Source organism: Ictalurus punctatus, chromosome 2 (assembly GCF_001660625.3).
Source record: "Ictalurus punctatus breed USDA103 chromosome 2, Coco_2.0, whole genome shotgun sequence".
NCBI lineage: Eukaryota > Metazoa > Chordata > Actinopteri > Siluriformes > Ictaluridae > Ictalurus > Ictalurus punctatus.
The window spans coordinates 14,260,387-14,285,551 of NC_030417.2; the positions used below are offsets into that span (position 1 = coordinate 14,260,387).

Genomic DNA, 25,165 nt, shown 5'->3' on the forward strand with positions numbered 1-25,165 from the left:
ACACTCCTTGGGTAGCTGGACCTTCAGCCAAGGCAATAAAACAAAAACCCCAACACATTTCTGACAGTATTATACCTTCAGCCAATTCTCAACCATGTGCTACTGAGGAAGATGTACCATCAGTCAAGTCTAAACATACACTCTTAACAAAGGCACGTCTCAAACAAGCACTCCTGACTGAGGTGGACCCTATTCCACATCTCAACCATACACTTTAGGCAACAAAATCACTTGGTTCTGAAAGTGCTATACCTTTAACCCAGTCCCAAATACACATATCTCTGATGGAGATGGATTCTGTGCTATTAAGGAAGCTGTGCCATTAATTATCACACACTCCTGACAGAGACTTTCTACTACATCTCAAACACAAACTTCTAAATCTAACACTTGCATCAATTAGGATGCTGGAGCTTCATCCAAGTCTTAAACATATACTCCTGAGGGACTTGGCCTTTCTGCCAAGTCTCAAATGCTTTACCAAGGAAAATGGAGTCCAGCCAAGTGTCAACACTCTGCTGGAAACTGGATTTTTTTGGCAAAGTCTCGAACACATGTTTGACGGAGCTGGGCCTTCCTCCAAATCTTAAATACACACTCCTGAGAAGCTGGTATTTTGGCCAGGTCTTAAACACCCAGACATTATAAAGCTGGACTTTCACCCAGGCCTCAAAACACACAGTCTTTAAAGGGATTGCCTTTAGCGATGCTTCTCAATTATTTAATGATGTCAAAAGAGATAAAGACAACAATACTGGGTTTCTGACCTCATTCTGTCATTCGGGTCCATTCTACAGAGACTCAATCAAAGAGTTTAAAGCAAACAACTTGCTTTGACCTAAAGCACTAAACACAGACCAGAAGCTTTGTAAGAATTTTTTTGGGGAACATTATGTCAGAAAAAACATTTTAAAAAGAAAAAAGGAGTAACTTCAAACAAGGGAGAACCACATCAAATGCCCATCACGGAACCCCCAGTACTCCTGAACCGTTTTATTCTTCACATGATCTTTCTGATTTCAGACAAAGGCAGAAAAGTAGCTTTAACTTTTATTTAACAAACTGTTTTGTAATCATTAACTTATCTTTAGAGACCTTTGAATTGGAACACAGCCAAAGCTCCGGGTTTAATCTATGACCCTGATGTGTGGATGCATGCAAGCTTTAAACAGGCCTGAAAGAAAAATGTAAATACGCTGTGGAAATAGCCAGGAGAGCCACAAAGAAAAAAGTGTGTAGGAAGAGGACAGAGGAAGCAAACAACAACAACAAAAAAAACCCTTAACCCCTTAAACGCCCAAATTATAATACAGTCATATACATTAAAACAAGTTTAGTGTGTTTTTCCTTCTTTTCTTTTTTTTTTTTTTTTAACAGTGGCGGAAATTACAACCTGACATTAACAAACTTGCGTCTATTATCAAATTATATTATAATAATGATGAAGAGAGTGACAGTGATGACAATGGTGATGGTTATAATCGAGATGACGATGGTGATGGTTATAATAGTGATGATGGTGATGGTTATAATAGTGATGACAATGGTGATGCCGATGGTGATGGTTATAATAGTGATGACGATGGTGATGATGGTTATAATAGTGATGATGATGGTTATAATAGAGATGACGATGGCGATGGTTATAATAGTGGTGATTTTGACGGTGATGGTTATAATAGTGATGACGATGGTGATGATGGTTATAATAGTTATGATGATGGTGATAATAGAGATGACGATGGCGATGGTTATAATAGTGATGATGGTGATTTTGATGGTGATCGTTATAATAGAGATGACGATGGCGATGGTTATAATAGTGATGGTGATTTTTATGGTAATGGTTATAATAGTGATGACGATGGTGATGGTTATAATAGAGATGACATGGTGATGGTTATAATAGAGATGACGATGGTGATGGTTATAATAGAAATGACGATGGTTATAATAGAGATGACGATGGTGATGGTTATAATAGTGATGACGATGGTTATAATAGAGATGACGATGGTGATGGTTATAATAGAGATGACGATGGTGATGGTTATAATAGTGATAATGGTGATGATGGTTATAGAGATGACGATGGCGATGAAGGTTATAATAGTGATGACGATGATTGTTATAATAGTGATGACGATGGTGATGGTTATAATAGTGAGGACGATGGTGATGGTTATAATAGTGATGACGATGGTGATGTTATAATAGTGATGACGATGGTGATGGTTATAATAGTGATGATGGTGATGATGGTTATAATAAAGATGACGATGGCGCTGAAGGTTATAATAGTGATGACGATGGTGATGGTTATAAAAGTGATGACGATGGTTATAATAGAGATGACGATGGTGATGGTTATAATAGAGATGACGATGGTGATGGTTATAATAGTGATGACGATGGTGATGGTTATAATAGTGATGATGGTGATGATGGTTATAATAGAGATGACGATGGCGATGGTTATAATAGAGATGACGATGGCGATGGTTATAATAGTGATGACGATGGTGATGGTTATAATAGTGATGACGATGGTGATGTTATAATAGTGATGACGATGGTGATGTTATAATAGTGATGACGATGGTGATGGTTATAATAGTGATGATGGTGATGATGGTTATAATAGAGATGACGATGGCTATGGTTATAATAGTGATGACGATGGTGATGTTATAATAGTGATGACGATGGTGATGGTTATAATAGAGATGACGATGGTGATGTTGTAATAGTGATGAAGATGGTGATGGTTATAATAGTGATGATGGTGATGATGGTTAAAATAGAGATGACGATGTCGATGGTTATAATAGTGATGACGATGGTGATGTTATAATAGTGATGACGATGGTGATGGTTATAATAGTGATGACGGTGATGATGGTTATAATAGAGATGACGATGGCGATGAAGGTTATAATAGTGATGACGATGGTGATGGTTATAATGTAGATGACGATGGTGACGGTTATAATAGTGATGATGGTTATAATAGTGATGACGATGGTGATGGTTATAATAGAGATGACGTTGGTGATCAATAGAGATGACGATGGTGATAATAGAGATGATGATGGTGATGGTTATAATAGAGATGACGTTGGTGATGGTGATAATAGTGATGACGATGGTGATAATAGAGATGATGATGGTGATGGTTATAATAGAGATGACGTTGGTGATGGTGATAATAGTGATGACGATGGTGATAATAGAGATGATGATGGTGATGGTTATAATAGAGATGGTGGTGGTTATAATAGAGATGACGATGGTGATGGTTATAATAGTGATGCCGATGGCGATGGTGATGGTTATAATAGAGATGACGATGGTGATGGTTATAATAGAGATGACGATGGTGATGGTTATAATAGTGATAATGGTGATGATGGTTATAGAGATGACGATGGCGATGAAGGTTATAATAGTGATGACGATGGTGATTGTTATAATAGTGATGACGATGGTGATGGTTATAATAGTGAGGACGATGGTGATGGTTATAATAGTGATGACGATGGTGATGGTTATAATAGTGATGATGGTGATGATGGTTATAATAGAGATGACGATGGTGATGGTTATAATAGTGATGACGGTGATGATGGTTATAATAGAGATGACGATGGCGCTGAAGGTTATAATAGTGATGACGATGGTGATGGTTATAAAAGTGATGACGATGGTTATAATAGAGATGACGATGGTGATGGTTATAATAGAGATGACGATGGTGATGGTTATAATAGTTATGACGATGGTGATGGTTATAATAGTGATGACGATGGTGATGGTTATAATAGTGATGACGATGGTGATGGTTATAATAGTGATGATGGTGATGATGGTTATAATAGAGATGACGATGGCGATGGTTATAATAGTGATGACGATGGTGATGTTATAATAGTGATGACGATGGTGATGGTTATAATAGTGATGACGGTGATGATGGTTATAATAGAGATGACGATGGCGATGAAGGTTATAATAGTGATGACGATGGTGATGGTTATAATATAGATGACGATGGTGACGGTTATAATAGTGATGATGGTTATAATAGTGATGACGATGGTGATGGTTATAATAGAGATGACGTTGGTGATGGTTATAATAGAGATGACGATGGTGATGTTATAATAGTGATGACGATGGTGATGGTTATAATAGTGATGATGGCGATGATGGTTATAATAGAGATGACGATGGCGATGGTTATAATAGTGATGACGATGGTGATGTTATAATAGTGATGACGATGGTGATGGTTATAATAGTGATGATGGTGATGATGGTTATAATAGAGATGACGATGGCGATGGTTATAATAGTGACGATGGTGATGTTATAATAGTGATGACGATGGTGATGGTTATAATAGTGATGACGGTGATGGTTATAATACAGATGACGATGGCGATGAAGGTTATAATAGTGATGACGATGGTGATGGTTATAATAGTGATGATGGTGATGATGGTTATAATAGAGATGACGATGGCGATGGTTATAATAGAGATGACGATGGCGATGGTTATAATAGTGACGATGGTGATGTTATAATAGTGATGACGATGGTGATGGTTATAATAGTGATGACGGTGATGGTTATAATAGAGATGACGATGGCGATGAAGGTTATAATAGTGATGACGATGGTGATGGTTATAAAAGTGATGACGATGGTTATAATAGAGATGACGATGGTGATGGTTATAATAGAGATGACGATGGTGATGGTTATAATAGTTATGACGATGGTGATGGTTATAATAGTGATGACGATGGTGATGGTTATAATAGTGATGACGATGGTGATGGTTATAATAGTGATGATGGTGATGATGGTTATAATAGAGATGACGATGGCGATGGTTATAATAGTGATGACGATGGTGATGTTATAATAGTGATGACGATGGTGATGGTTATAATAGTGATGACGGTGATGATGGTTATAATAGAGATGACGATGGCGATGAAGGTTATAATAGTGATGACGATGGTGATGGTTATAATATAGATGACGATGGTGACGGTTATAATAGTGATGATGGTTATAATAGTGATGACGATGGTGATGGTTATAATAGAGATGACGTTGGTGATGGTTATAATAGAGATGACGATGGTGATGTTATAATAGTGATGACGATGGTGATGGTTATAATAGTGATGATGGCGATGATGGTTATAATAGAGATGACGATGGCGATGGTTATAATAGTGATGACGATGGTGATGTTATAATAGTGATGACGATGGTGATGGTTATAATAGTGATGATGGTGATGATGGTTATAATAGAGATGACGATGGCGATGGTTATAATAGTGACGATGGTGATGTTATAATAGTGATGACGATGGTGATGGTTATAATAGTGATGACGGTGATGGTTATAATACAGATGACGATGGCGATGAAGGTTATAATAGTGATGACGATGGTGATGGTTATAATAGTGATGATGGTGATGATGGTTATAATAGAGATGACGATGGCGATGGTTATAATAGAGATGACGATGGCGATGGTTATAATAGTGACGATGGTGATGTTATAATAGTGATGACGATGGTGATGGTTATAATAGTGATGACGGTGATGGTTATAATAGAGATGACGATGGCGATGAAGGTTATAATAGAGATGACGATGGTGATGGTTATAATAGTGATGATGGTGATGATGGTTATAATAGAGATGACGATGGCGATGAAGGTTATAATAGTGATGACGATGGTGATGGTTATAATATAGATGACGATGGTGACGGTTATAATAGTGATGATGGTTATAATAGTGATGACGATGGTGATGGTTATAATAGAGATGACGTTGGTGATGGTTATAATAGAGATGACGATGGTGATAATAGAGATGATGGTGATGGTTATAATAGAGATGACGTTGGTGATGGTGATAATAGTGATGACGATGGTGATAATAGAGATGATGATGGTGATGGTTATAATAGAGATGGTGGTGGTTATAATAGAGATGACGATGGTGATGGTTATAATAGTGATGCCGATGGTGATGGTTATAATAGAGATGACGATGGTGATGGTTATAATAGAGATGACGATGGTGATGGTTATAATAGTGATGACGATGGTGATGTTATAATAGTGATGACGATGGTGATGTTATAATAGTGATGACGATGGTGATGGTTATAATAGTGATGATGGTGATGATGGTTATAATAGAGATGACGATGGCGATGGTTATAATAGTGATGACGATGGTGATGTTATAATAGTGATGACGATGGTGATGGTTATAATAGTGATGACGGTGATGATGGTTATAATAGAGATGACGATGGCGATGAAGGTTATAATAGTGATGACGATGGTGATGGTTATAATAGTGATGATGGTGATGATGGTTATAATAGAGATGACGATGGTGATGGTTATAATAGTGATGATGGTGATGATGGTTATAATAGAGATGACGATGGCGCTGAAGGTTATAATAGTGATGACGATGGTGATGGTTATAAAAGTGATGACGATGGTTATAATAGAGATGACGATGGTGATGGTTATAATAGAGATGACGATGGTGATGGTTATAATAGAGATGACGATGGTGATGGTTATAATAGTGATGACGATGGTGATGGTTATAATAGTGATGACGATGGTGATGGTTATAATAGTGATGACGATGGTGATGGTTATAATAGTGATGACGATGGTGATGGTTATAATAGTGATGACGATGGTGATGGTTATAATAGTGATGATGGTGATGATGGTTATAATAGAGATGACGATGGCGATGGTTATAATAGTGATGACAATGGTGATGGTTATAATAGTGATGACGATGGTGATGTTATAATAGTGATGACGATGGTGATGTTATAATAGTGATGACGATGGTGATGGTTATAATAGTGATGATGGTGATGATGGTTATAATAGAGATGACGATGGCGATGGTTATAATAGTGATGACGATGGTGATGTTATAATAGTGATGACGATGGTGATGGTTATAATAGTGATGACGGTGATGATGGTTATAATAGAGATGACGATAGCGATGAAGGTTATAATAGTGATGACGATGGTGATGGTTATAATAGAGATGACGTTGGTGATGGTTATAATAGAGATGACGATGGTGATAATAGAGATGATGATGGTGATGGTTATAATAGAGATGACGTTGGTGATGGTGATAATAGAGATGGTGGTGGTTATAATAGAGATGACGATGGTGATGGTTATAATAGTGATGCCGATGGTGATGGTTATAATAGAGATGACGATGGTGATGGTTATAATAGAGATGACGATGGTGATGGTTGTAATAGTGATGACGATGGTGATGGTTGTAATAGAGATGACGATGGTGATAATAGTGATGACGATGGTGATAATAGAGATGATGATGGTGATGGTTATAATAGAGATGGTGGTGGTTATAATAGAGATGACGATGGTGATGGTTATAATAGTGATGACTATGGTGATGGTTATAATAGTGATGACTATGGTGATGGTTATAATGGTGATGACGATGGTGATGTTATAATAGTGATGACGATGGTGATGGTTATAATGGTGATGATGGTTATAATAGAGATGACGATGGCGATGAAGGTTATAATAGTGATGACGATGGTGATGGTTATAATAGAGATGACGATGGTGATAATAGAGATGACGATGGTGATGGTTATAATAGAGATGGTGGTGGTTATAATAGTGATGACGATGGTGATGTTATAATAGTGATGATGGTGATGATGGTTATAATAGAGATGATGATGGCGATGAAGGTTATAATAGTGATGACGATGGTGATTGTTATAATAGTGATGACGATGGTGATAATAGAGATGACGATGGTGATAATAGAGATGACGACGGTGATGGTTATAATAGAGATGACGATGGTGATGGTTATAATAGAGATGACGGTGATGGTTATAATAGAGATGACGATGGTGATGGTTATAATAGAGATGATGGTGATTGTTATAATAGTGATGACGATAGTGATGGTTATAATAGTGATGACGATGGTGATGTTATAATAGTGATGACGATGGTGATGGTTATAATAGAGATGACGATGGTGATGGTGATAATAGAGATGACGATGGTGATAATAGAGATGACGATGGTGATTGTTATAATAGAGATGGTGGTGGTTATAATAGTGATGACGATGGTGATGGTTATAATAGAGATGACGATGGTGATATTATAATAGTGATGACGATGGTGATGGTTATAATAGAGATGACGATGGTGATGGTTATAATAGAGATGACGATGGTGATAATAGAGATGACGATGGTGATGGTTATAATAGAGATGGTGATGGTTATAATAGAGATGACGATGGTGATGGTTATAATAGTGATGACGATGGTGATGGTTATAATAGAGATGATGGTGATGGTTATAATAGAGATGACGATGGTGATGGTTATAATAGTGATGATGGTTATAATAGAGATGACGATGGTGATGAAGGTTATAATAGTGATGACGATGGTGATTGTTATAATAGTGATGACGATGGTGATGGTTATAATAGTGATGACGATGGTGATGGTTATAATAGTGATGATGGTTATAATAGAGATGACGATGGTGATGAAGGTTATAATAGTGATGACGATGGTGATTGTTATAATAGTGATGACGATGGTGATGGTTATAATAGTGATGACGATGGTGATGGTTATAATAGTGATGCTGGTGATGATGGTTATAATAGAGATGACGATGGTGATGAAGGTTATAATAGAGATGACGATGGTGATGGTTATAATAGAGATGACGATGGTGATGGTTATAATAGAGATGACGATGGTGATGTTATACTAGTGATGACGATGGTGATGGTTATAATAGAGATGACGATGGTGATGGTTATAATAGTGATGACGATGGTGATGGTTATAGTGATGATGGTGATGGTTATAATAGAGATGACGATGGTGATGGTTATAATAGAGATGACGATGGTGATTGTTATAATAGTGATGACGATGGAGATGGTTATAATAGAGATGACGATGGTGATGTTATAATAGTGATGACGATGGTGATGGTTATAATAGTGATGATGGTTATAATAGAGATGACGATGGTGATGGTTATAATAGAGATGACGATGGTGATGGTTATAATAGTGATGACGATGGTGATGGTTATAATAGTGGTGATGGTTATAATAGAGATGACGATGGTGATGGTTATAATAGAGATGACGATGGTGATGTTATAATAGTGATGACGATGGTGATGGTTATAATAGTGATGATGGTTATAATAGAGATGACGATGGCGATGAAGGTTATAATAGTGATGACGATGGTGATTTTGATGATGGTGGTTATAATAGTGATGATGTGGCTCAGGTGGTAGACCGGGTTGTCCACTAATTGCAGGGTTGGTGGATCGATTCCTGGCCCACATGACTCCACATACCGGTGTCCTTGGGCAAGACACTGAACCCAAAGTTGCTCCTGATGGCAAGCTGCCGCCTTACATGGTAGCTCTGCTAACATGTGTGTGTGAGTGTGTGTGTGAATGGGACATAGATATGTGCCTTAAGAGTGATATCAGGCTACATGCAATTAGTTAACTCAGGCATGATCCAAGTCACTTTGATTGTGGCTGCTGATGATGAAGATGAGGAAGATGTACCTTTTTCAGCTCGAGCTTCGTCTCTGCGCTCCATCAGCAGGAATCGCGGACTCTCCGGCAAAAATGGCAAAACACACAACTGCAGAATGGCAGGAACTGCGATAAAGGCAAACAGGAAGTTCCATCTGTTCACCTACAAAACACACACAGACCAACACAATGTCCATAACACACCAAAACACAAACCAATAACAAAGCAAAACACGACTGCAGAGTTGTGGGAAAGATTATAAAAGCAAACAACTGGAATTACACACCTGTAATAGACAAATAACAGACTAGAAATATCTAATTATGCACATGTAACACACATTCAAACACACAGTAATAACACCTAATAACACACTTTTAACATACTAATGTAGAGTGTTGTGTGTGTGTGTGTGTATATATATATATAAATATATATATATATATATATATATATATATATATATATATATATATATATATATATATATAAAAAAGCACTAATTATACAAATCTACAAGACACTAATACACACCAGTAGTGTCTAATAACTCACTTGTGTTAGCATTATACACACGGTAATAGCTTGTAGAAGCTTAAAACAATATTAATAGCACCCATATTACATTATAACACCTACAACACACCTGTGACACATCAATGACACCCTCAATGTAACACACTCATAGCAAAAAAAGTAATCACATCTGTAACATTGACAGGAAACAATATTACCAACAGCACACCTGCATTATTCACTTATTATTCATTAATAACTCCGTAATAAACACTGAATACTGCTAAAATGTTACCCATTAATTAGAAATCGACCGATATTCATTTTTCATAACCGCTACCGATTATTTGCAAGTTTATGTGCCTGATAACTGACATGCAGAACCGATATTTATTCATTGTTTTACTTCTGTTTTTGACACAACGATAACTGAACTGAACAAACCGTTTCATTTATAACAATTCTGTCAATTTCACTTCCTCCTTGTATACAAAACAAACTCTTATTTATAGACCTATAAATAGAGGGGTCTGAAAGAGTACGATAATAATAATTTAAATAATAATAATAATAAGAAGAAGAAGAGAAATAAATGAAGTGCGCTCTTACAAAAATGTCATTTTTAAAATAAAAGCTTTGATGAGGTAAACAGATAACGTGACTCCGTGAGTTTGTCTCTATTTCTTAGTGCCAAGCTGCTTCAACCACATATCAAGCATTTACGTAACACATCTAATTTGTACAGTAATGACTATGTTAATGAATAAATAAAGTTTAAATAAAGTTTATTAACTAAAGCAAAGCAAGTATACTTTACCTGCGCACACCGTTGTTGACTCGTCTCACCTCAGAGTCGGTCCTGTGTGCAATTTTCAAAACACCATTTATCGGTGGCTCCGATATTACAAAACCGATAACTGATTATAGAAAAAAATGCTTTCGGTCGATCTCTACCACTAATGACACCCATGACACAGTTAAACACCTGCAACACACTAACAAATCCATATATATACTCCTATAGCACATTAATAGCACACTGCAGTACGTTTGTAAACAATAATAACACAATAATAACAACAGCAACGTGTTAAACCTGGTTCCCAGCAAACACACCAAAAAATCTATACAATATCAAACAATTATGCAGAACTACATAAACGATCGCTATGACTACACCATTAATAATACACTCTAAAAAACAGACATGAACAACATGAGTAATACACAACTTTTCCGTCCCCTAAATCTGTCTGTCTGTCTTTCCTCTGTCTCTCTCACTCTACATCTGTCTTACCCCTCCTCTCTAATTTAAAGTATATTTGAGTCTCAAACACTGCCAACATTAATGAATCTTTTAACACATAATTCTGTGTGTGTGTGTGTGTGTGTGTGTGTGTGTTGTGAACTGAAAAATTGGGTCTGAGTGAATGGAAACACACACTCTTGTGAAATGAGATTACATTTGATTATCTCATGCAGTGTGTGTTTCTGAAGTGTTCAGTAATGCACAGCACTCAGCGGCATGAATAAGTCTCTCACACACAGACACACTCTCATAATACTTAATACTGAGTTGTGTGTGAGTGTGTATGTGAGTGTGTGTGTGTGTGTGTGTGTATGAGAGAGAGAGAGAGAGAGAGAGAGAGAGAGAGAGAGAGAGAGAGAATGAGAGCTTCTATTCCTCTCTGAGGACATTAATATAACCTATACTTTATATTATAGTTCTTTGATGTTTGATGATTCTCTTGGCATGATGATAAATACAATGATGAAGAAACAAAAATAAACACAGAGAGACCTAAAGACAGGCATACAGAGAAAAACTTTTTTTCCCTTACAATAAAGATATTTAATCTAGAAAAAAATAAAATACAATTAAAATTTCACAAATTAATTACTGTGAATTATTACGTTTGAAACTTAACAAGGAAATGTGAATGAACAAATCTAGTAAAGATAAAATAAGATTGGGGAAACAGGACAAACGGCAGCGATTGCCCCAGGGAATTGTAGATAATAAAAAAATATACACACAGAACAGTAAAAGTACATCACTATGGAAACCAGCCATCAAATGTCAATAAACTGTGACGACAGGATTATTAAATAGGACTGGGAAGGGAACACACGCACACACACACACGAACGCACACACGCATCATCTGATCTTTAATGAAGATAAATCTTTGCTCCTGTCCCTTATTGGACGTTAGGACGGATGCAAATGCAGTTAAGAGCTTTATTATAAGAGAGAGGCAGGCAAATCCAAATCATGAAACACAGTCCTGATCAAACAGGCAAACGGTCAGGCGATCGGCAAATGGGTATAAACGAGGCAAGGCAAAACACAATGCCTTCTTGAGCATCAGTGACTGTTTGCAGCTTTTGTAATAGTTGTGTACGAGTCCCTCCGTTGTCCTCAGCGTGAAAAGATGGATCTCAACATCATATAGTCACTGATGGAAAGGGGTCAAGTATGCAGAAGATGCTGGAAAAGTAAAAAATGTGTAGGACCTGGAGGATTTTTCTGAAGAACAGTGGGCAGTTTAACTGCTCAGGACAAACAAGGGACTCATGAACAACTATCACAAAACATAAAACAATCAATGATCATCCAGGTAACGACACACAGTATTAAGAATCAAGCGTATGTAAATTTTTCAACTGGTTAATTTATATAAATTCAGTTATTATTGTGTCTTGTGGACTATATGTAAACATCTGTAATGTGAAATAGCTTATTCAGGGCTGTACTAAATAATTTTAAAAATGCTATTTTTATGATCCCTCTAACTTAAAAAAAAAATAATAATAAAAAATAATAATTAACAACATTTTACAGATTCTGCCAGATGTATGTGAACTTATGACCTCAACTGTATTATTGAATTCTTGTAGTTACTAGTTTAACTGGTCACTTGAATCGATTGTGTTGAATCCAAATCTCATTCAATCAAACGCAAGTCGGCTGACAACTAACATCAACTTAGACATAGTGTGTTTTGTCTGTGGAAAGTTCATGGACTGGCGTCACATCCGGGGTGTATTCCTGGAATATGCTCCAGATCCACCACCACATTGATCAGAATAAAGCAGTTACTGAAAGTGATTGAGTGAGTTAAAGAGTTCCCTGGCTGAAAAAAACCTCTGCCTTAAAGCATAAGTTTCAGGAAGAACTGAATTATTCAGTGTTTACAGTGAAACAAAAAGGAATGCAGTTATGCCAAGTTACCTGCAGAGTTTCATGTGTTAAAATGTTAAACCAATTAGAAAGTGTGCTGGAAAATATACAAGGAGAAATAAATCCATGTTAACGACTGACGACCGCACACACAGATCATGCGTGATCCGAAGGAGGACGTAAAACACTACATGCAGAGATGGTGAGTGTGTTATAAAGGGTTGTAAAATCTGACCTATTAACGTATTCATTACGAGAATAATTCCGCCATATATGCAGACACGGAACGACAGAGCAAGAAAAGACGTATTTAAATAGATGGAGAAAGTCAGCAAGCTTCCGGTAACTTCCTGTTACAGTACATCCCAGCTGCACACGCTCACTCAGTCATCATGAACACACTCACATGGCCGAATATCTCGGGAAGGCCGAACAGCTGTCCGGCGAAGACTCCGAGACAGATGAAGACGGCGTTGAACTGACCGATGGAGCCGCGGTACTGTCGTGGAGAGATTTCACCCAGATACATCGGCAACGCACTAAGAGACACTCCTGTGGGACGAAGACAGAGAAAGGCACAGAGAGGAACACCTGATGAGACTTGACTGTATAGAAGTAATATATAACAACAACAAAAACAACTTTTATTAAAAATGATCAAATGTATTTATTTATGCGGTTATATATTTATTAGTTGATTCTAAGGATGTCACAATACCATAAGATACCATAGTATCTTATGATACTATACCAGCTGAAGTACTGTGAAAAATCTGACTCCTGCTGACCTCGTTCAGCTCATGCTGAATTGAGCAGATGCGTTCAGTTTTTAAGTGTAGCGTCCATTCTCAAACAGAACTAAATGATTTTTATTACTATAAAAAAGCAAATCGAAAGTGGGGGCAGTGCTACGGTGGGCAGGTGATGTAATCGGTGTGCGGCCGAACACCGTGTAACACCGGTAACACAGAGTAGCGCAGCAAGCCTAATGGATGGAGGTACTTCCACTGACTTGTGAAATAACTTTAGCACCAACCATAATCGTGCCCACCTGACCATCTAACCAGTACCTTGATCAACTAAAACAGGTGTGTTAGATTTTGTTTGGAGATTAAATTTGCAGGAAGGGAGATCTCAAGGAAGAGGGTTGTTGGGGTTTACTGGACTAAGCACACATCGTCCAATCAAAGTACAAATTATACAAAAAGGACATACAACAGAACCGTAACTTTAGTGTTTGTTGGTTTTGAACTTTTTTTTTCTGCAGCCGCCTTTAAGAGTGCTTGTAATAGTTAATCATTCTTATTATTAAACGCCGTTGATAAGTTCCAATGTGATGCATTGTTCAGCCCTTAAATACAGTATTCATTGCTGCACTACTGAAGAATATTAGATTTCAGCTCTCCTATCTAATACCACTACCAGCCCGCAATGCATGCACAAATAACTGTGCTAACTTGAGATCCCATGTCAGATTTCACACACACACACCAACCTAGCTTCAAAAGTTGTACTTAGCTTGTACAATGTACTTCTGTCTGCTGTCTAACAGTACACGGTGTGTGTGTGTGTGTGGTCTCACACTGACAGCACTGCAGAGCTCATTTGAAAGCCAATTTTTGCTCGTATATGTGATCCCCATCCCCCCACCCTCTCGCTCGCTCACCCCCCCCCCCCCCCCCCACCCTCTCGCTCGCTCACCCCCCCCCCCCACCCTCTCGCTCGCTCACCCCCCCCCCCACACACACACACACACACTCTGTGATGATGACTGCAGTAATGGAAAAGCCTGGAGACTTTAACTCAGTGTTGATTGTTTATGGCTGAATCATATTCACAATAAAGCTACAACACTAAATCTGATGGTTTTAGACACATCCAGCGCAGCACGCTGACAGTGATGGTGTTTTTCTTGCTTATACAGTGGAGCTGACCAATACTGACATGAAATAAAAAAAAACAAAAAAAACATAAAAAGTATTTTTTTTATAAATAAATAAAAGCAGAAACTCAGCGGTGTTAAAAAAAGAAGCCACTATTCATTTTTATTCAAATCACATTGGCGGCCTAAATAAACTATTTCAATAAAATTTGCTGAAGAAAGGAAGTAAATTTTTAATTCATTTTTGTCTCCTGTTTTTCCCTTCTGACACTGGACCGTGCACATCAGTCTTTTTCCAAATCAGATCATTTGATGACGATTCATCACACGACAACAATGCAATGTCCAATTCTGATGAACTGTACAGTAGCTACAGTATGTTTCATACCTGAATGATGTGCAAAAATAGACAAAAAGCAAAAAATGTCCACAAATCACAATTCCGGCTTTAAATATCTATCAAAATAGCTCATGCTTATGACCTGTTAATGTGATTTGTGAATGCTGGCACGGAGACGGTTTACAGTTGAGGTCATAAGTTTACATATGCTTTGCAGAATCTACAAAATGTTAATAATTAAAATAATAACAACAACAATAATAATAATAAGAGGGATCATTATTATTATCATTATTTTGTTTAAAAGGTCTTATTTTTGTCATTTAGTTCTACCCTTCAGAAGCTACATAACATACTTACGTTTCCCAGAAGACAAAACAACAATTTACACCGATTGTCCTGTTCAAAAGTTTACACCCCCTTAATGTATTGTATTATATTCTTGAGCATCAGTGAATGTTTGCAGCTTTTGTAATAGTCGTGTATGAGTCCCTCAGTTGTCCTCAGTGTGAAAATATGGATCTTAAAATCATATAGACACTGTTGGAAAAGGGTTCAAATATGCAGAAGATGGTGGAAAAGCAAAGAATGTGCAGGACCTGGAGGATTTTCCTGAGGGACACTGGGTAGTTTAGCTGCTCACGACAAACAAGGGACTCATGAACAAGTATCACAAAACATAAACACAGTCATTGATCATCCAGGTAACGACATGCAGCAGCTTATTTGTATGCATACATCATACACTAGCTTGGATATGTCAGAGGTGATCATGTCCCAGCTTTAGGCACAAAAGAAGTCTGACTAGATGGTGGCAGACAGGAGCTGCAGCCAAACAGGAGTGAGAAAGAGTCTGAGCTTATGTTATATTATATTGTATTATATTATAACAGATGATAACTTTATTTCACCCTTCTTTACTCTCCTTAAACCTGACATGGTGGAAATGCTCATTTTCCTGTCAGTTTTTAGGCCATGAGTACTAGATGATGAAAAATATATTTTTTTTAAAATTCAGAATTAAATAATAAAATAATAATTGTGAGCAGAGAATAATCAATACAGGCCTATTCGTAATACTGAGCAGTGGAGAATACTTCGACCATGTCCCAACTTAAGTGTGCATTATGCGTTTTTGTACACAGCCTTGAATTCTATCTGCACAACTTGCATTACAAATTACAAAAGTGTTGTGCTCTGGGACTGAACCATCCACCTCTTCAGAAGCCCACTGAGACTTAGTGTTATGAGTAATGAGTAAAGAGGGATCATACAAATGAAGGTGGAAACCAACACTAAGAAAATAAACACTATGGAGTACAACATAGGACAAAAATAAATATCATAAAAAAGACCCCACAGTAATGATCATAATGGCAAAGTAATATTAATAACAATAACAATGAGTGTATAATGTAGATATTGTAGATGTGTGCAAAGTGGATGTTTTAATGAAGGCCTGTGATATGGCAGTGGCTGTGTAATGTAATGTGGCTCTAGTGGTCCAGTTTGGTTGTGAATGGTTGCTCTTGTTTTAGTGGTAAAGGTTAATGCTTCAGCAACGTGTATTAATGATGAGAGGTGTTTAAATGCAAATTCAGTTTTGTTTTGGATTGATGTAGACGATGAGTGAGTCTTGTTGGGACAGGGGAGGCTAGCTGCATTTACAGCTTGCTCAGTGTGCCAACACAACTACTTCCTTATGGTGTAGATAGTGTGTGTGGTGTGTGCGTGGGGTTTTTTTTTTTTTTTTTGTTTGATTGATGGAGTTCTTTCTGTCCAGCAAGTCACATGTCTCAATCACTCTCACCTGTGTCTCGTTTCTCCTCGAATATCATCACTTTGCAAGTTTTCACTGTCTCATTGTCAAGCGTTTGTATTCGTGTGTGCCACAGTCGCGCCTGTAGTCTGCATGTTTTTGCCTTGTATCCTCTGTTCAGTTTTATGGCTCTTGTTTTCACAGTTTTGGTTGTTTGTTTATACTTCACGTAATATACTTGATGCTATGCTATTTGAGTTCCAATTCCTCGGGATAGTTTCTTAGTGCTGTAAGAAGTGCTCTATTTTTTGAGATAAAGTGCCTCAGCAGGAGGGATAATTGACTAGTGATTTGTTTCGAAAGAATCTGAACAGGTATGCAGCACCATATGTCATCTACTGTATGTTGTTGTCTGGAGAGTGCAATGTGTACATATGTGAGTATATTAATGTCACGACAGCGCCAGCAGAGGGCGCTGAGGAGACAATGTGCACGAGCGGCTTCAGGGCGCGCAAGTGCACGTGCTTGAGATGCGTATGGACACTACCACTGTGTCAAGTGTTGCCGGCTGTCAGCAATTAAGAGAGTGGTGACTAGTTATTTAAACTCCTCATGTTGCTGCGCACGTCGCGCGTCATTAAGCTGAACTAAACTGAATCTACCCACACGAATCGGGACTGGACTAAGAGAGACAAAGCTAAAGAGTTCCAGCAAAGTAACACCAAGCCAAGTTGTGTGTTTATGCCATGCCATAGTTGAGTGTGTATGCCATGCCATAGTTGTGTTTATGCCATGCCATAGCTGAGTGTTTATGCCATGCCACAGTTGAGTGTTCATGCCATGCCACAGTTGAGTGTTCATGCCATGCCACAGTTGAGTGTTCATGCCATGCCACAGTTGAGTGTTCATGCCATGCCACAGTTGAGTGTTCATGCCATGCCACAGTTGAGTGTTTATGCCATGCCACAGTTGAGTGTTCATGCCATGCCACAGTTGAGTGTTCATGCCATGCCACAGTTGAGTGTTCATGCCATGCCACAGTTGAGTGTTTATGCCATGCCACAGTTGAGTGTTTATGCCATGCCACAGTTGAGTGTTCATGCCATGCCACAGTTGAGTGTTCATGTTATGCCATAGTTGAGTGTTCATGCCATGCCATAGTTGTGCGTTCATGCCATGCCTTAGTTAGGAGTGTTCATGCCATGCCTAAGTTAGATGAGTGTTTCCTACCATAGTTTAAGGAGTGTTTATGATTTAGTTTAAGGAACGTTCATGTCTTAGTTTAAAGAATGGTCATGTCTTAGTTTAAGGAGGGTTCATGTCTTGGATTAAAGAACGTTCATGTCTTAGTTTAAGGAGTGTTCAGGCCTTAGTTCAATTAGTGTTTCCGTTCCATGTCCTCTGCTTAAGTATCAAATAAAGACTTCCCTCCTGCGCTTACTTCCTGTCCAAGTCTCGTTCTGTAACAGAATGCCGCACCAAAGCAGGGAAGTAGCCGGAGAGCACCTGGTCGGGAGACGCTCGGACTACTGGCCGCAGTACAAGTCCGTGCAGTTTCCACAGAGGATGGCCGCTGAACGTATGGGTGGGGATCTCACCCGCTGCTGTTCCTGTTTCACAGCCAGGTGTACTTTGCAAGCCTGGCGGTCCCCAAGCCTACCAAGAAACAGTGGCTGGGCTTCCAAGTTTCCCGGTTTTATGGCCCGGCCCGGGATTGGGCAGAGCAGCTGGCCCATTCAGGGTCCAGTGCCCTCTATGATGTCACCCAGTTCTCAGAACTTTTTCTGAAGGAGTTCTTGCAGCTGGGGCAATCAAACTGCCTGGAGGTACTGGAGAGGGGAATCGAAGTAATGGACAAGGAGGACTGGCCATTCCACCTCTATTATGCATGGCTGGACCGGATAGAAGCAGCAGCTTCGCTTCAGGTTCCGGTCGACGTGGTGGAGCTCCAGCCCGAGGTTAACATGGCAACCTCTGGGCTCCCGTCTGAGGTCAACATGTCGGCCTCAGAGCTCCAGCGAGAGACCTACGGGGAGGTCTCATCTGTGGAGCTCCAGCCCGAGGTTAACATGGCAACTTCTGGGCCCCCGTCTGAGGTCAACTTGGCGGCCTCAGAGCTCCAGCTTGAGACCTACGGGGAGGTCTCAGCAGTGGAGCTCCAGCCCGAGGTTAACATGGCGACTTCGGAGCTCCGGCCAGAGACCTAAGGGGAGGTCTCATCTGCCGAGGAAGCTGTCCTGCTGTCCAGCCCAGCCGAGGAAGCTGTCCTGCTGTCCAGCCTGGCCGAAGAAGCTGTCCTGCTGCCCTGCCCAGCCGCGGAAGCTGTCCCACTGTCCAGCCCAGTTGAGGAGACTGTCCTGCTGTCCAGCCCCACAGAGGACGTCCCTCTGCCTTCCTGCACCACTGAGTACGCTGTTCTGTTTGACTACTCCGCGGAGAACGGTATTCCGTTTGCCTGCCCCACAGAGTACAGTGCTCTGTTTACCTGCACTGAGGAGGACGTCTCTCTGCTTTCCTGCTTCGCAGAGGAAGTCAGCCAGCCTTCTAGTCCCGCTGGGGAAGCTGCCCAGCCTGCTAGTCCCGCTGGGGACGCCGCCCGGCCTTCTAGTCCCGCTGGGGACGCCGCCCAGCCTTCCAGTCCCATTGGGGGCGCTGCCCCAAGCTTCAGTCCTGCTGGGGGTGGTGCTCCGCCTGCTTGCTGCTCGGCGGAGGCTGCCCTTTTTCTGAGGGATCAAGAGACCGATTACACAGGGGCCCAGGACCACCCTTGGAGGGGGGTTTTGGCGCCCCAGGAGAGGCGCCTTTGGAGGGGGATTCTGTCACGATAGTGTGTTCATGTCATGCCATATTTGAGTGTGTATGCCATGCCATAGTTGAGTGTGTATGCCATGCCATAGTTGAGAGTTCATGTCATGCCCTAGTTGAGTGTTTATGCCATGCCATAGTTGAGTGTGTATGCCACGCCATAGTTGAGTGTTCATGCCATGCCATAGTTGAGTGTTTATGCCATGCCATAGTTGTGTGCTCAAGTCATGCCATTGTTGAGGGTTCATGTCATGTCATGGTTAAATGTTCATGCCATGCCTTGTTTCCTACCATAGTTTAAGGAGTGTTTATGATTTAGTTTAAAGAACATTCATGTCTTAGTTTAAGGAGTGTTCAGGCCTTAGTTCAATTAGTGTTTCCGTTCCATGTCCTCTGCTTAAGTATCAAATAAAGACTTCCCTCCTGCGCTTACTTCCTGTCCAAGTCTCGTTCCGTAACAATTAAGCTCATTTGAAACATGTTTTCTGTGGAGTACTTTGGATCGTATAAGACAGATCTTTAAATGCATAATAAAAACAACAACAGTATGTGTCCAGGAATTGATCCTCAGGTCATCTTAGAGTTCTCTGATACTGATGAGAGAAGATCAAATGTATTTTCTCTTACATTTTTCAGCATATGATAAATGTTTTATGACAGAAGTGCGGCATGGTTACGGCTGTGTGGTTGTGTAACAGATATAGGAAATAAAATTTATTGTTTTATTATTTATTTATTTTTTCCATGCCATGTGTTGCGCTGTAAGATGTACTAATTTCACCAAAATCCTTCGCGGTTATTTAATAATTTGCTATTCTTGGTGTTGGGAGTACTTTATTTGTGTTATAGCGTTCTTTGTTAATTGGTAGCAGACGTATCGCGTCATTTCCGGTTCATAGTCAGTTGGCGTTGAGTTTGACTGAGAGAGGTGTGTTGTGAAGATAAACCCTGTATGATGACATTTTGCTCTTTCTGAACTCTAAATAGACGTTGAGCTTGTCTGAGGGACGAATAAACCTGAGTTCAACAAGATACGCCAGTGTCCAGTGTCTATTGTGCACCAGCACACAACGCAGTGTAGCCAGGCTAGGCAGAACGGACCGGTTACAGTTGCACATTGGGAGTGAAGCCGCTCAGTAGTACGATGGATAGTATCGCCACCTCACATCTCCAGCGTCTTCGGACTGATCATGAGCGGAGTTCACAGTCTGTGCAGAGTTTTGCACGTTCTCCCCATGTTCTTCGCACCTCCCAAAAAACATGCTGACAGGTGAACTGGCTACTCTAAAAATTGCCCCTAGGTGTGAATGAGTATGATATGAAAGTGTTTACAGTACACATGGTGTCCTGCAATGGACTGGTGTCCCATTCTGTGTGTATTCCGACCTCACGTCCAGTGTTTCCACATCCTCTGCAACCCTAATCAGGATAAAGCTTTTAATCAAGTTGAATGAATGAATGAACAAGTGATTGATCCAAGTCGTAGAAATTCAAAAAACTGGTTATTCCAAAGGCCATGATTCTAGGTTAGATGAGAGAATGATTCCAAGGTGCTGTTCTGAAAGATGTGTTTAAGATATGTAATACCTTTTTCTACCCATGTGAAGTTTGGCATTTTTTTTGGTGATTAGGAAATAAGAATTGTGCCATATGTGAGTTTATTTGGTTAGTGAGATTGGGTTTGTGAGCTTGTGAAATTTCCACCAAGCTGTTAGAGTTGCTGCTATCGCTGGGCTTTTGAAGATGGTGTTTGAGTACTAGGCTGATGAATAGGCTGATGACCTGAACTTCAAATTTCCTTACATAGTGTTTGTTGTGCTTCTATCCACAGGCTGTCACTCTGATTAAGCTATTATCATAAGACTATGTATTGAAGTTGGGATTTTGAGGCCTCCACAAGTTTTATATATGAAGGGTGCTTAAAAGGATTGTGAGCAGTATACAGTTCCAGAAGAACCTTGAGATAATATAGTCTAGTGATTAGAAGGGGGTGAACAGGCATCACTGAAAACGAGTATTTTATTTTTGGTAGCAGTGTCATTTTATAGAAGATACTCTTCCAAAGAGAGTGAGAGGAATGTTTGCATAGCTCTAACAGCTGGGAAGATATCTTAATGCCCAAATATGAAAAGTGGTTCATGCTTAATGAGGATAAGATAATGTATTGCAGCATCTGAGACAGTGGATTTGGTCCAGTTTATAGAGAAACTAGAGATTTTAAAGCAAATTTAAGGTAATATTTCCCATTCTGGCAGCTAAGGTCCTGCTTATCATTTTTGTGCCTGTATTGATGAGTGATAATGAACAATAACCATGAGGAAAAGGAGGGTATTTCATGTTGCTTTATTTCAGTTAGTAGTCTATTAAACAATGGTGTTTAATAAGTGTGCTTATAGAACTCAGTAAAAAAGTCATCAGGTCATGGTGCCTTGTTATTAGGCATATATTTAAGCCCTTAGAGTTCTCATGAGGTGCTGTTGGTTTGTCCAGTTTACTTGTTTGCTCCTCAGTTCATTTTGGTAGATTGATACTGTTGAGAAATTAAATCCTAAATTTAATCTAGGGTTTGATGTGATGAATACAGTTTTTCAAGGAACACTGTAAAAGTATTATTAATCCTCTCAGCAACTTATATAGTGAGGTGTTTCCCAATGAGTCTTTGATTACTTTTAACAAACTTAGCCAGAATATTTCCATTATCACTGCTAGAGTTTCCATATCTGAGTATGCTACTTTGTAGTAGACATTTAATTTGATGTCTTTTAGAAGTTCATTGTAGTGCAAATTTAGTTTTCTGCCATCATTTTAATTTTAAGTATCCTTCTTTTTCCTTATAAGATATAAATAAGATATTATTTTCACTTTTGGTGCATGAGTTTCTGGAGAACCTTTTATTCCATGTTATTCCACAAATACAGTTACTTCACAATGTCATTTTACTACCAGAAAGGACAAGCTTGCGTCCTAGAGCTTTAATGTTACTGATATACTGGCTGGGTCACTATAAAGGGAATAGCGTTTGGGACAGATTTGCTGAGCTCAATTTTTACATTCATAATAAGGCCTCCTAATGCTCATAGTGTGCACTAGCACACTCTATATTCACAGTAGTGCTCCATGATTGTCAGAGAGAACACTAGCGCACACTGTATTCATACCAGTGTGTCCTAAAACTCTGAGTTCATAGCATTTGGTTTACTGGTGTTAGGAAATTAGTGCCTCCATGCTTTGCTTCATGGTCCCCATGCCAGTGTCAAGTGCTTTTGATTTTACTTTGTTTTCATTTCTCTTCCTGTTCTGCTTCTAGTCTCCTCCATCATTCATCATTGGTTTGTTTGCTTACTGTATTCACCTGTATCTAGTTTTGCCTTCATTGCTTTGGGTATTTAACCTCATTGATTTCATTTGTTTGTTGTTAAGCCTTATTGTGTCATGTAATTCTAAACCTTTGTTTCCTGTGTTCTAGTTCTGTACCTGTTTTCTTGGATAACACTATAAAAAATCTTACTGGAAGCAGACTTGTCAAATAGTTAATGTAAGTAATAATTACAGCATTCATACTTTAATGTTTGTTTACAAGATTGACCCATTGTACTGTATTTTTAAATGGAGTGCAAAATGCTAGTTACTAACATAACTGTGGTTGTATGAACCCCAGGCAACTGACAGGGACAGTGAGAAACACACTACTATTTGTGTAATTCAGTACTGGTTGAGCACCCCACTTTTCTGTCTATGGGGTAGCTCAGTGGTTAAGATGTTGGGTTTGTCATGATTGTGAGTTCAAATCCCAGCACCTCCAAGCTACCACTGCTGGGCCCTTGAGCAAGGCCATTAATTCTCAACTGCTCAGTTGTATAAATGAGATAAATGGATATCTGTGTCTCTGTCGAGCTACACATGTTATTCCTGAGATACCAGTGATCCTGACCCCTTCTCTTCTCCAGATGTGTCTGATCCATCCTGATGCCCTACTTCTGGTTGGAAAATACTTGGAAATCACTTGCTGTTGCTGAGATTGGCCCCATATGGACAGCCTAAAGATCAATAAGATTACTGAGGATAGTACCACTTAAAAACCATGAAGATGGCTATGGACTGTAACTGATATGAACAGTTTTGCTACAATGGCTTAGGATTGCAGTTTCCATGAACAGATATGGATACACAATTCGACTTTTTACCATTCAGTACACAGTTATAGAAGGGAATTATTTATAATTGCACTATCCAGTGTCACCCAGATGAGGATGGGTTCCCTTTTGAGTCTGGTTCCTCTCTAGGTTTCTGACTCATATAGCCTCAGGGAGTTTTTTCCTTGCCACCATCACCTCTTGCTTGCCAATTACGGATAAATAAAGACATTTATGTACATCATAAATGTATATCTTGAATTTATATATTTCAGTAAAGCTGCGTTGTGATAATGTCTATTTTTAAAAGCGCTATACAAATAAAGTTAAACTGAACTGAATAAATTTAACTCGCTCTGGATAAGGGTGTTTGCCAAATGCCATAATTGTAAATGTATCAGTGGTATCAAGTGCTACACTTGCTCATGATTTGTCATATTATCCAGAACACATGCCATGGAGTTGACTAGTCTAAAATCAAGTCAATAAGATTGATCATTAATAAGATCTTAGCACTTTTACATTTATGGCATTTGGCAGATACCCTTATCCAGAGTGACTTACAATGATCTCATTTATACAGCTGAGCAGTTGAAGGTTAACAGCCTTGCTCAAGGGCCCAGCATTGGCAGCTTGGCGATGCTGACCTTTGAACTCATGTCCTTCAATTGAGTAGTCCATCATCTTAAACACGGAGTTGCCACTGCCACAACATGTAGCCCAATGTAGATGCATATTTAGACATATCCTTGCACTACTCTGAGAAGGAAATATAATGAATATTATAATGATCATTGGAGTACAACTTAAATCGGTGTATATTCTCAGCTTCGGAGTCAATGATTTTACCTCTGTAGTGTTA

General features: G+C 39.1%; 1 protein-coding gene across 5 annotated transcripts in view; it reads right to left on the reverse strand.

Annotated features, from left to right (window-relative positions):
* Positions 1–25,165, reverse strand: part of slc2a9l2 (solute carrier family 2 member 9, like 2) — a 140,519-nt gene that overhangs the window by 65,017 nt on the left and 50,337 nt on the right. For all 5 annotated transcript variants that reach the window (XM_017458344.3, XM_053688095.1, XM_053688099.1 and 2 more), the window contains 2 exons: positions 13,791–13,936; positions 9,714–9,846 (listed from right to left, as the gene is read on the reverse strand). In XM_017458344.3, the coding sequence (XP_017313833.1) occupies positions 9,714–9,846; positions 13,791–13,936 (279 nt within the window). The remainder of the gene's footprint in view (positions 1–9,713; positions 9,847–13,790; positions 13,937–25,165) is intronic.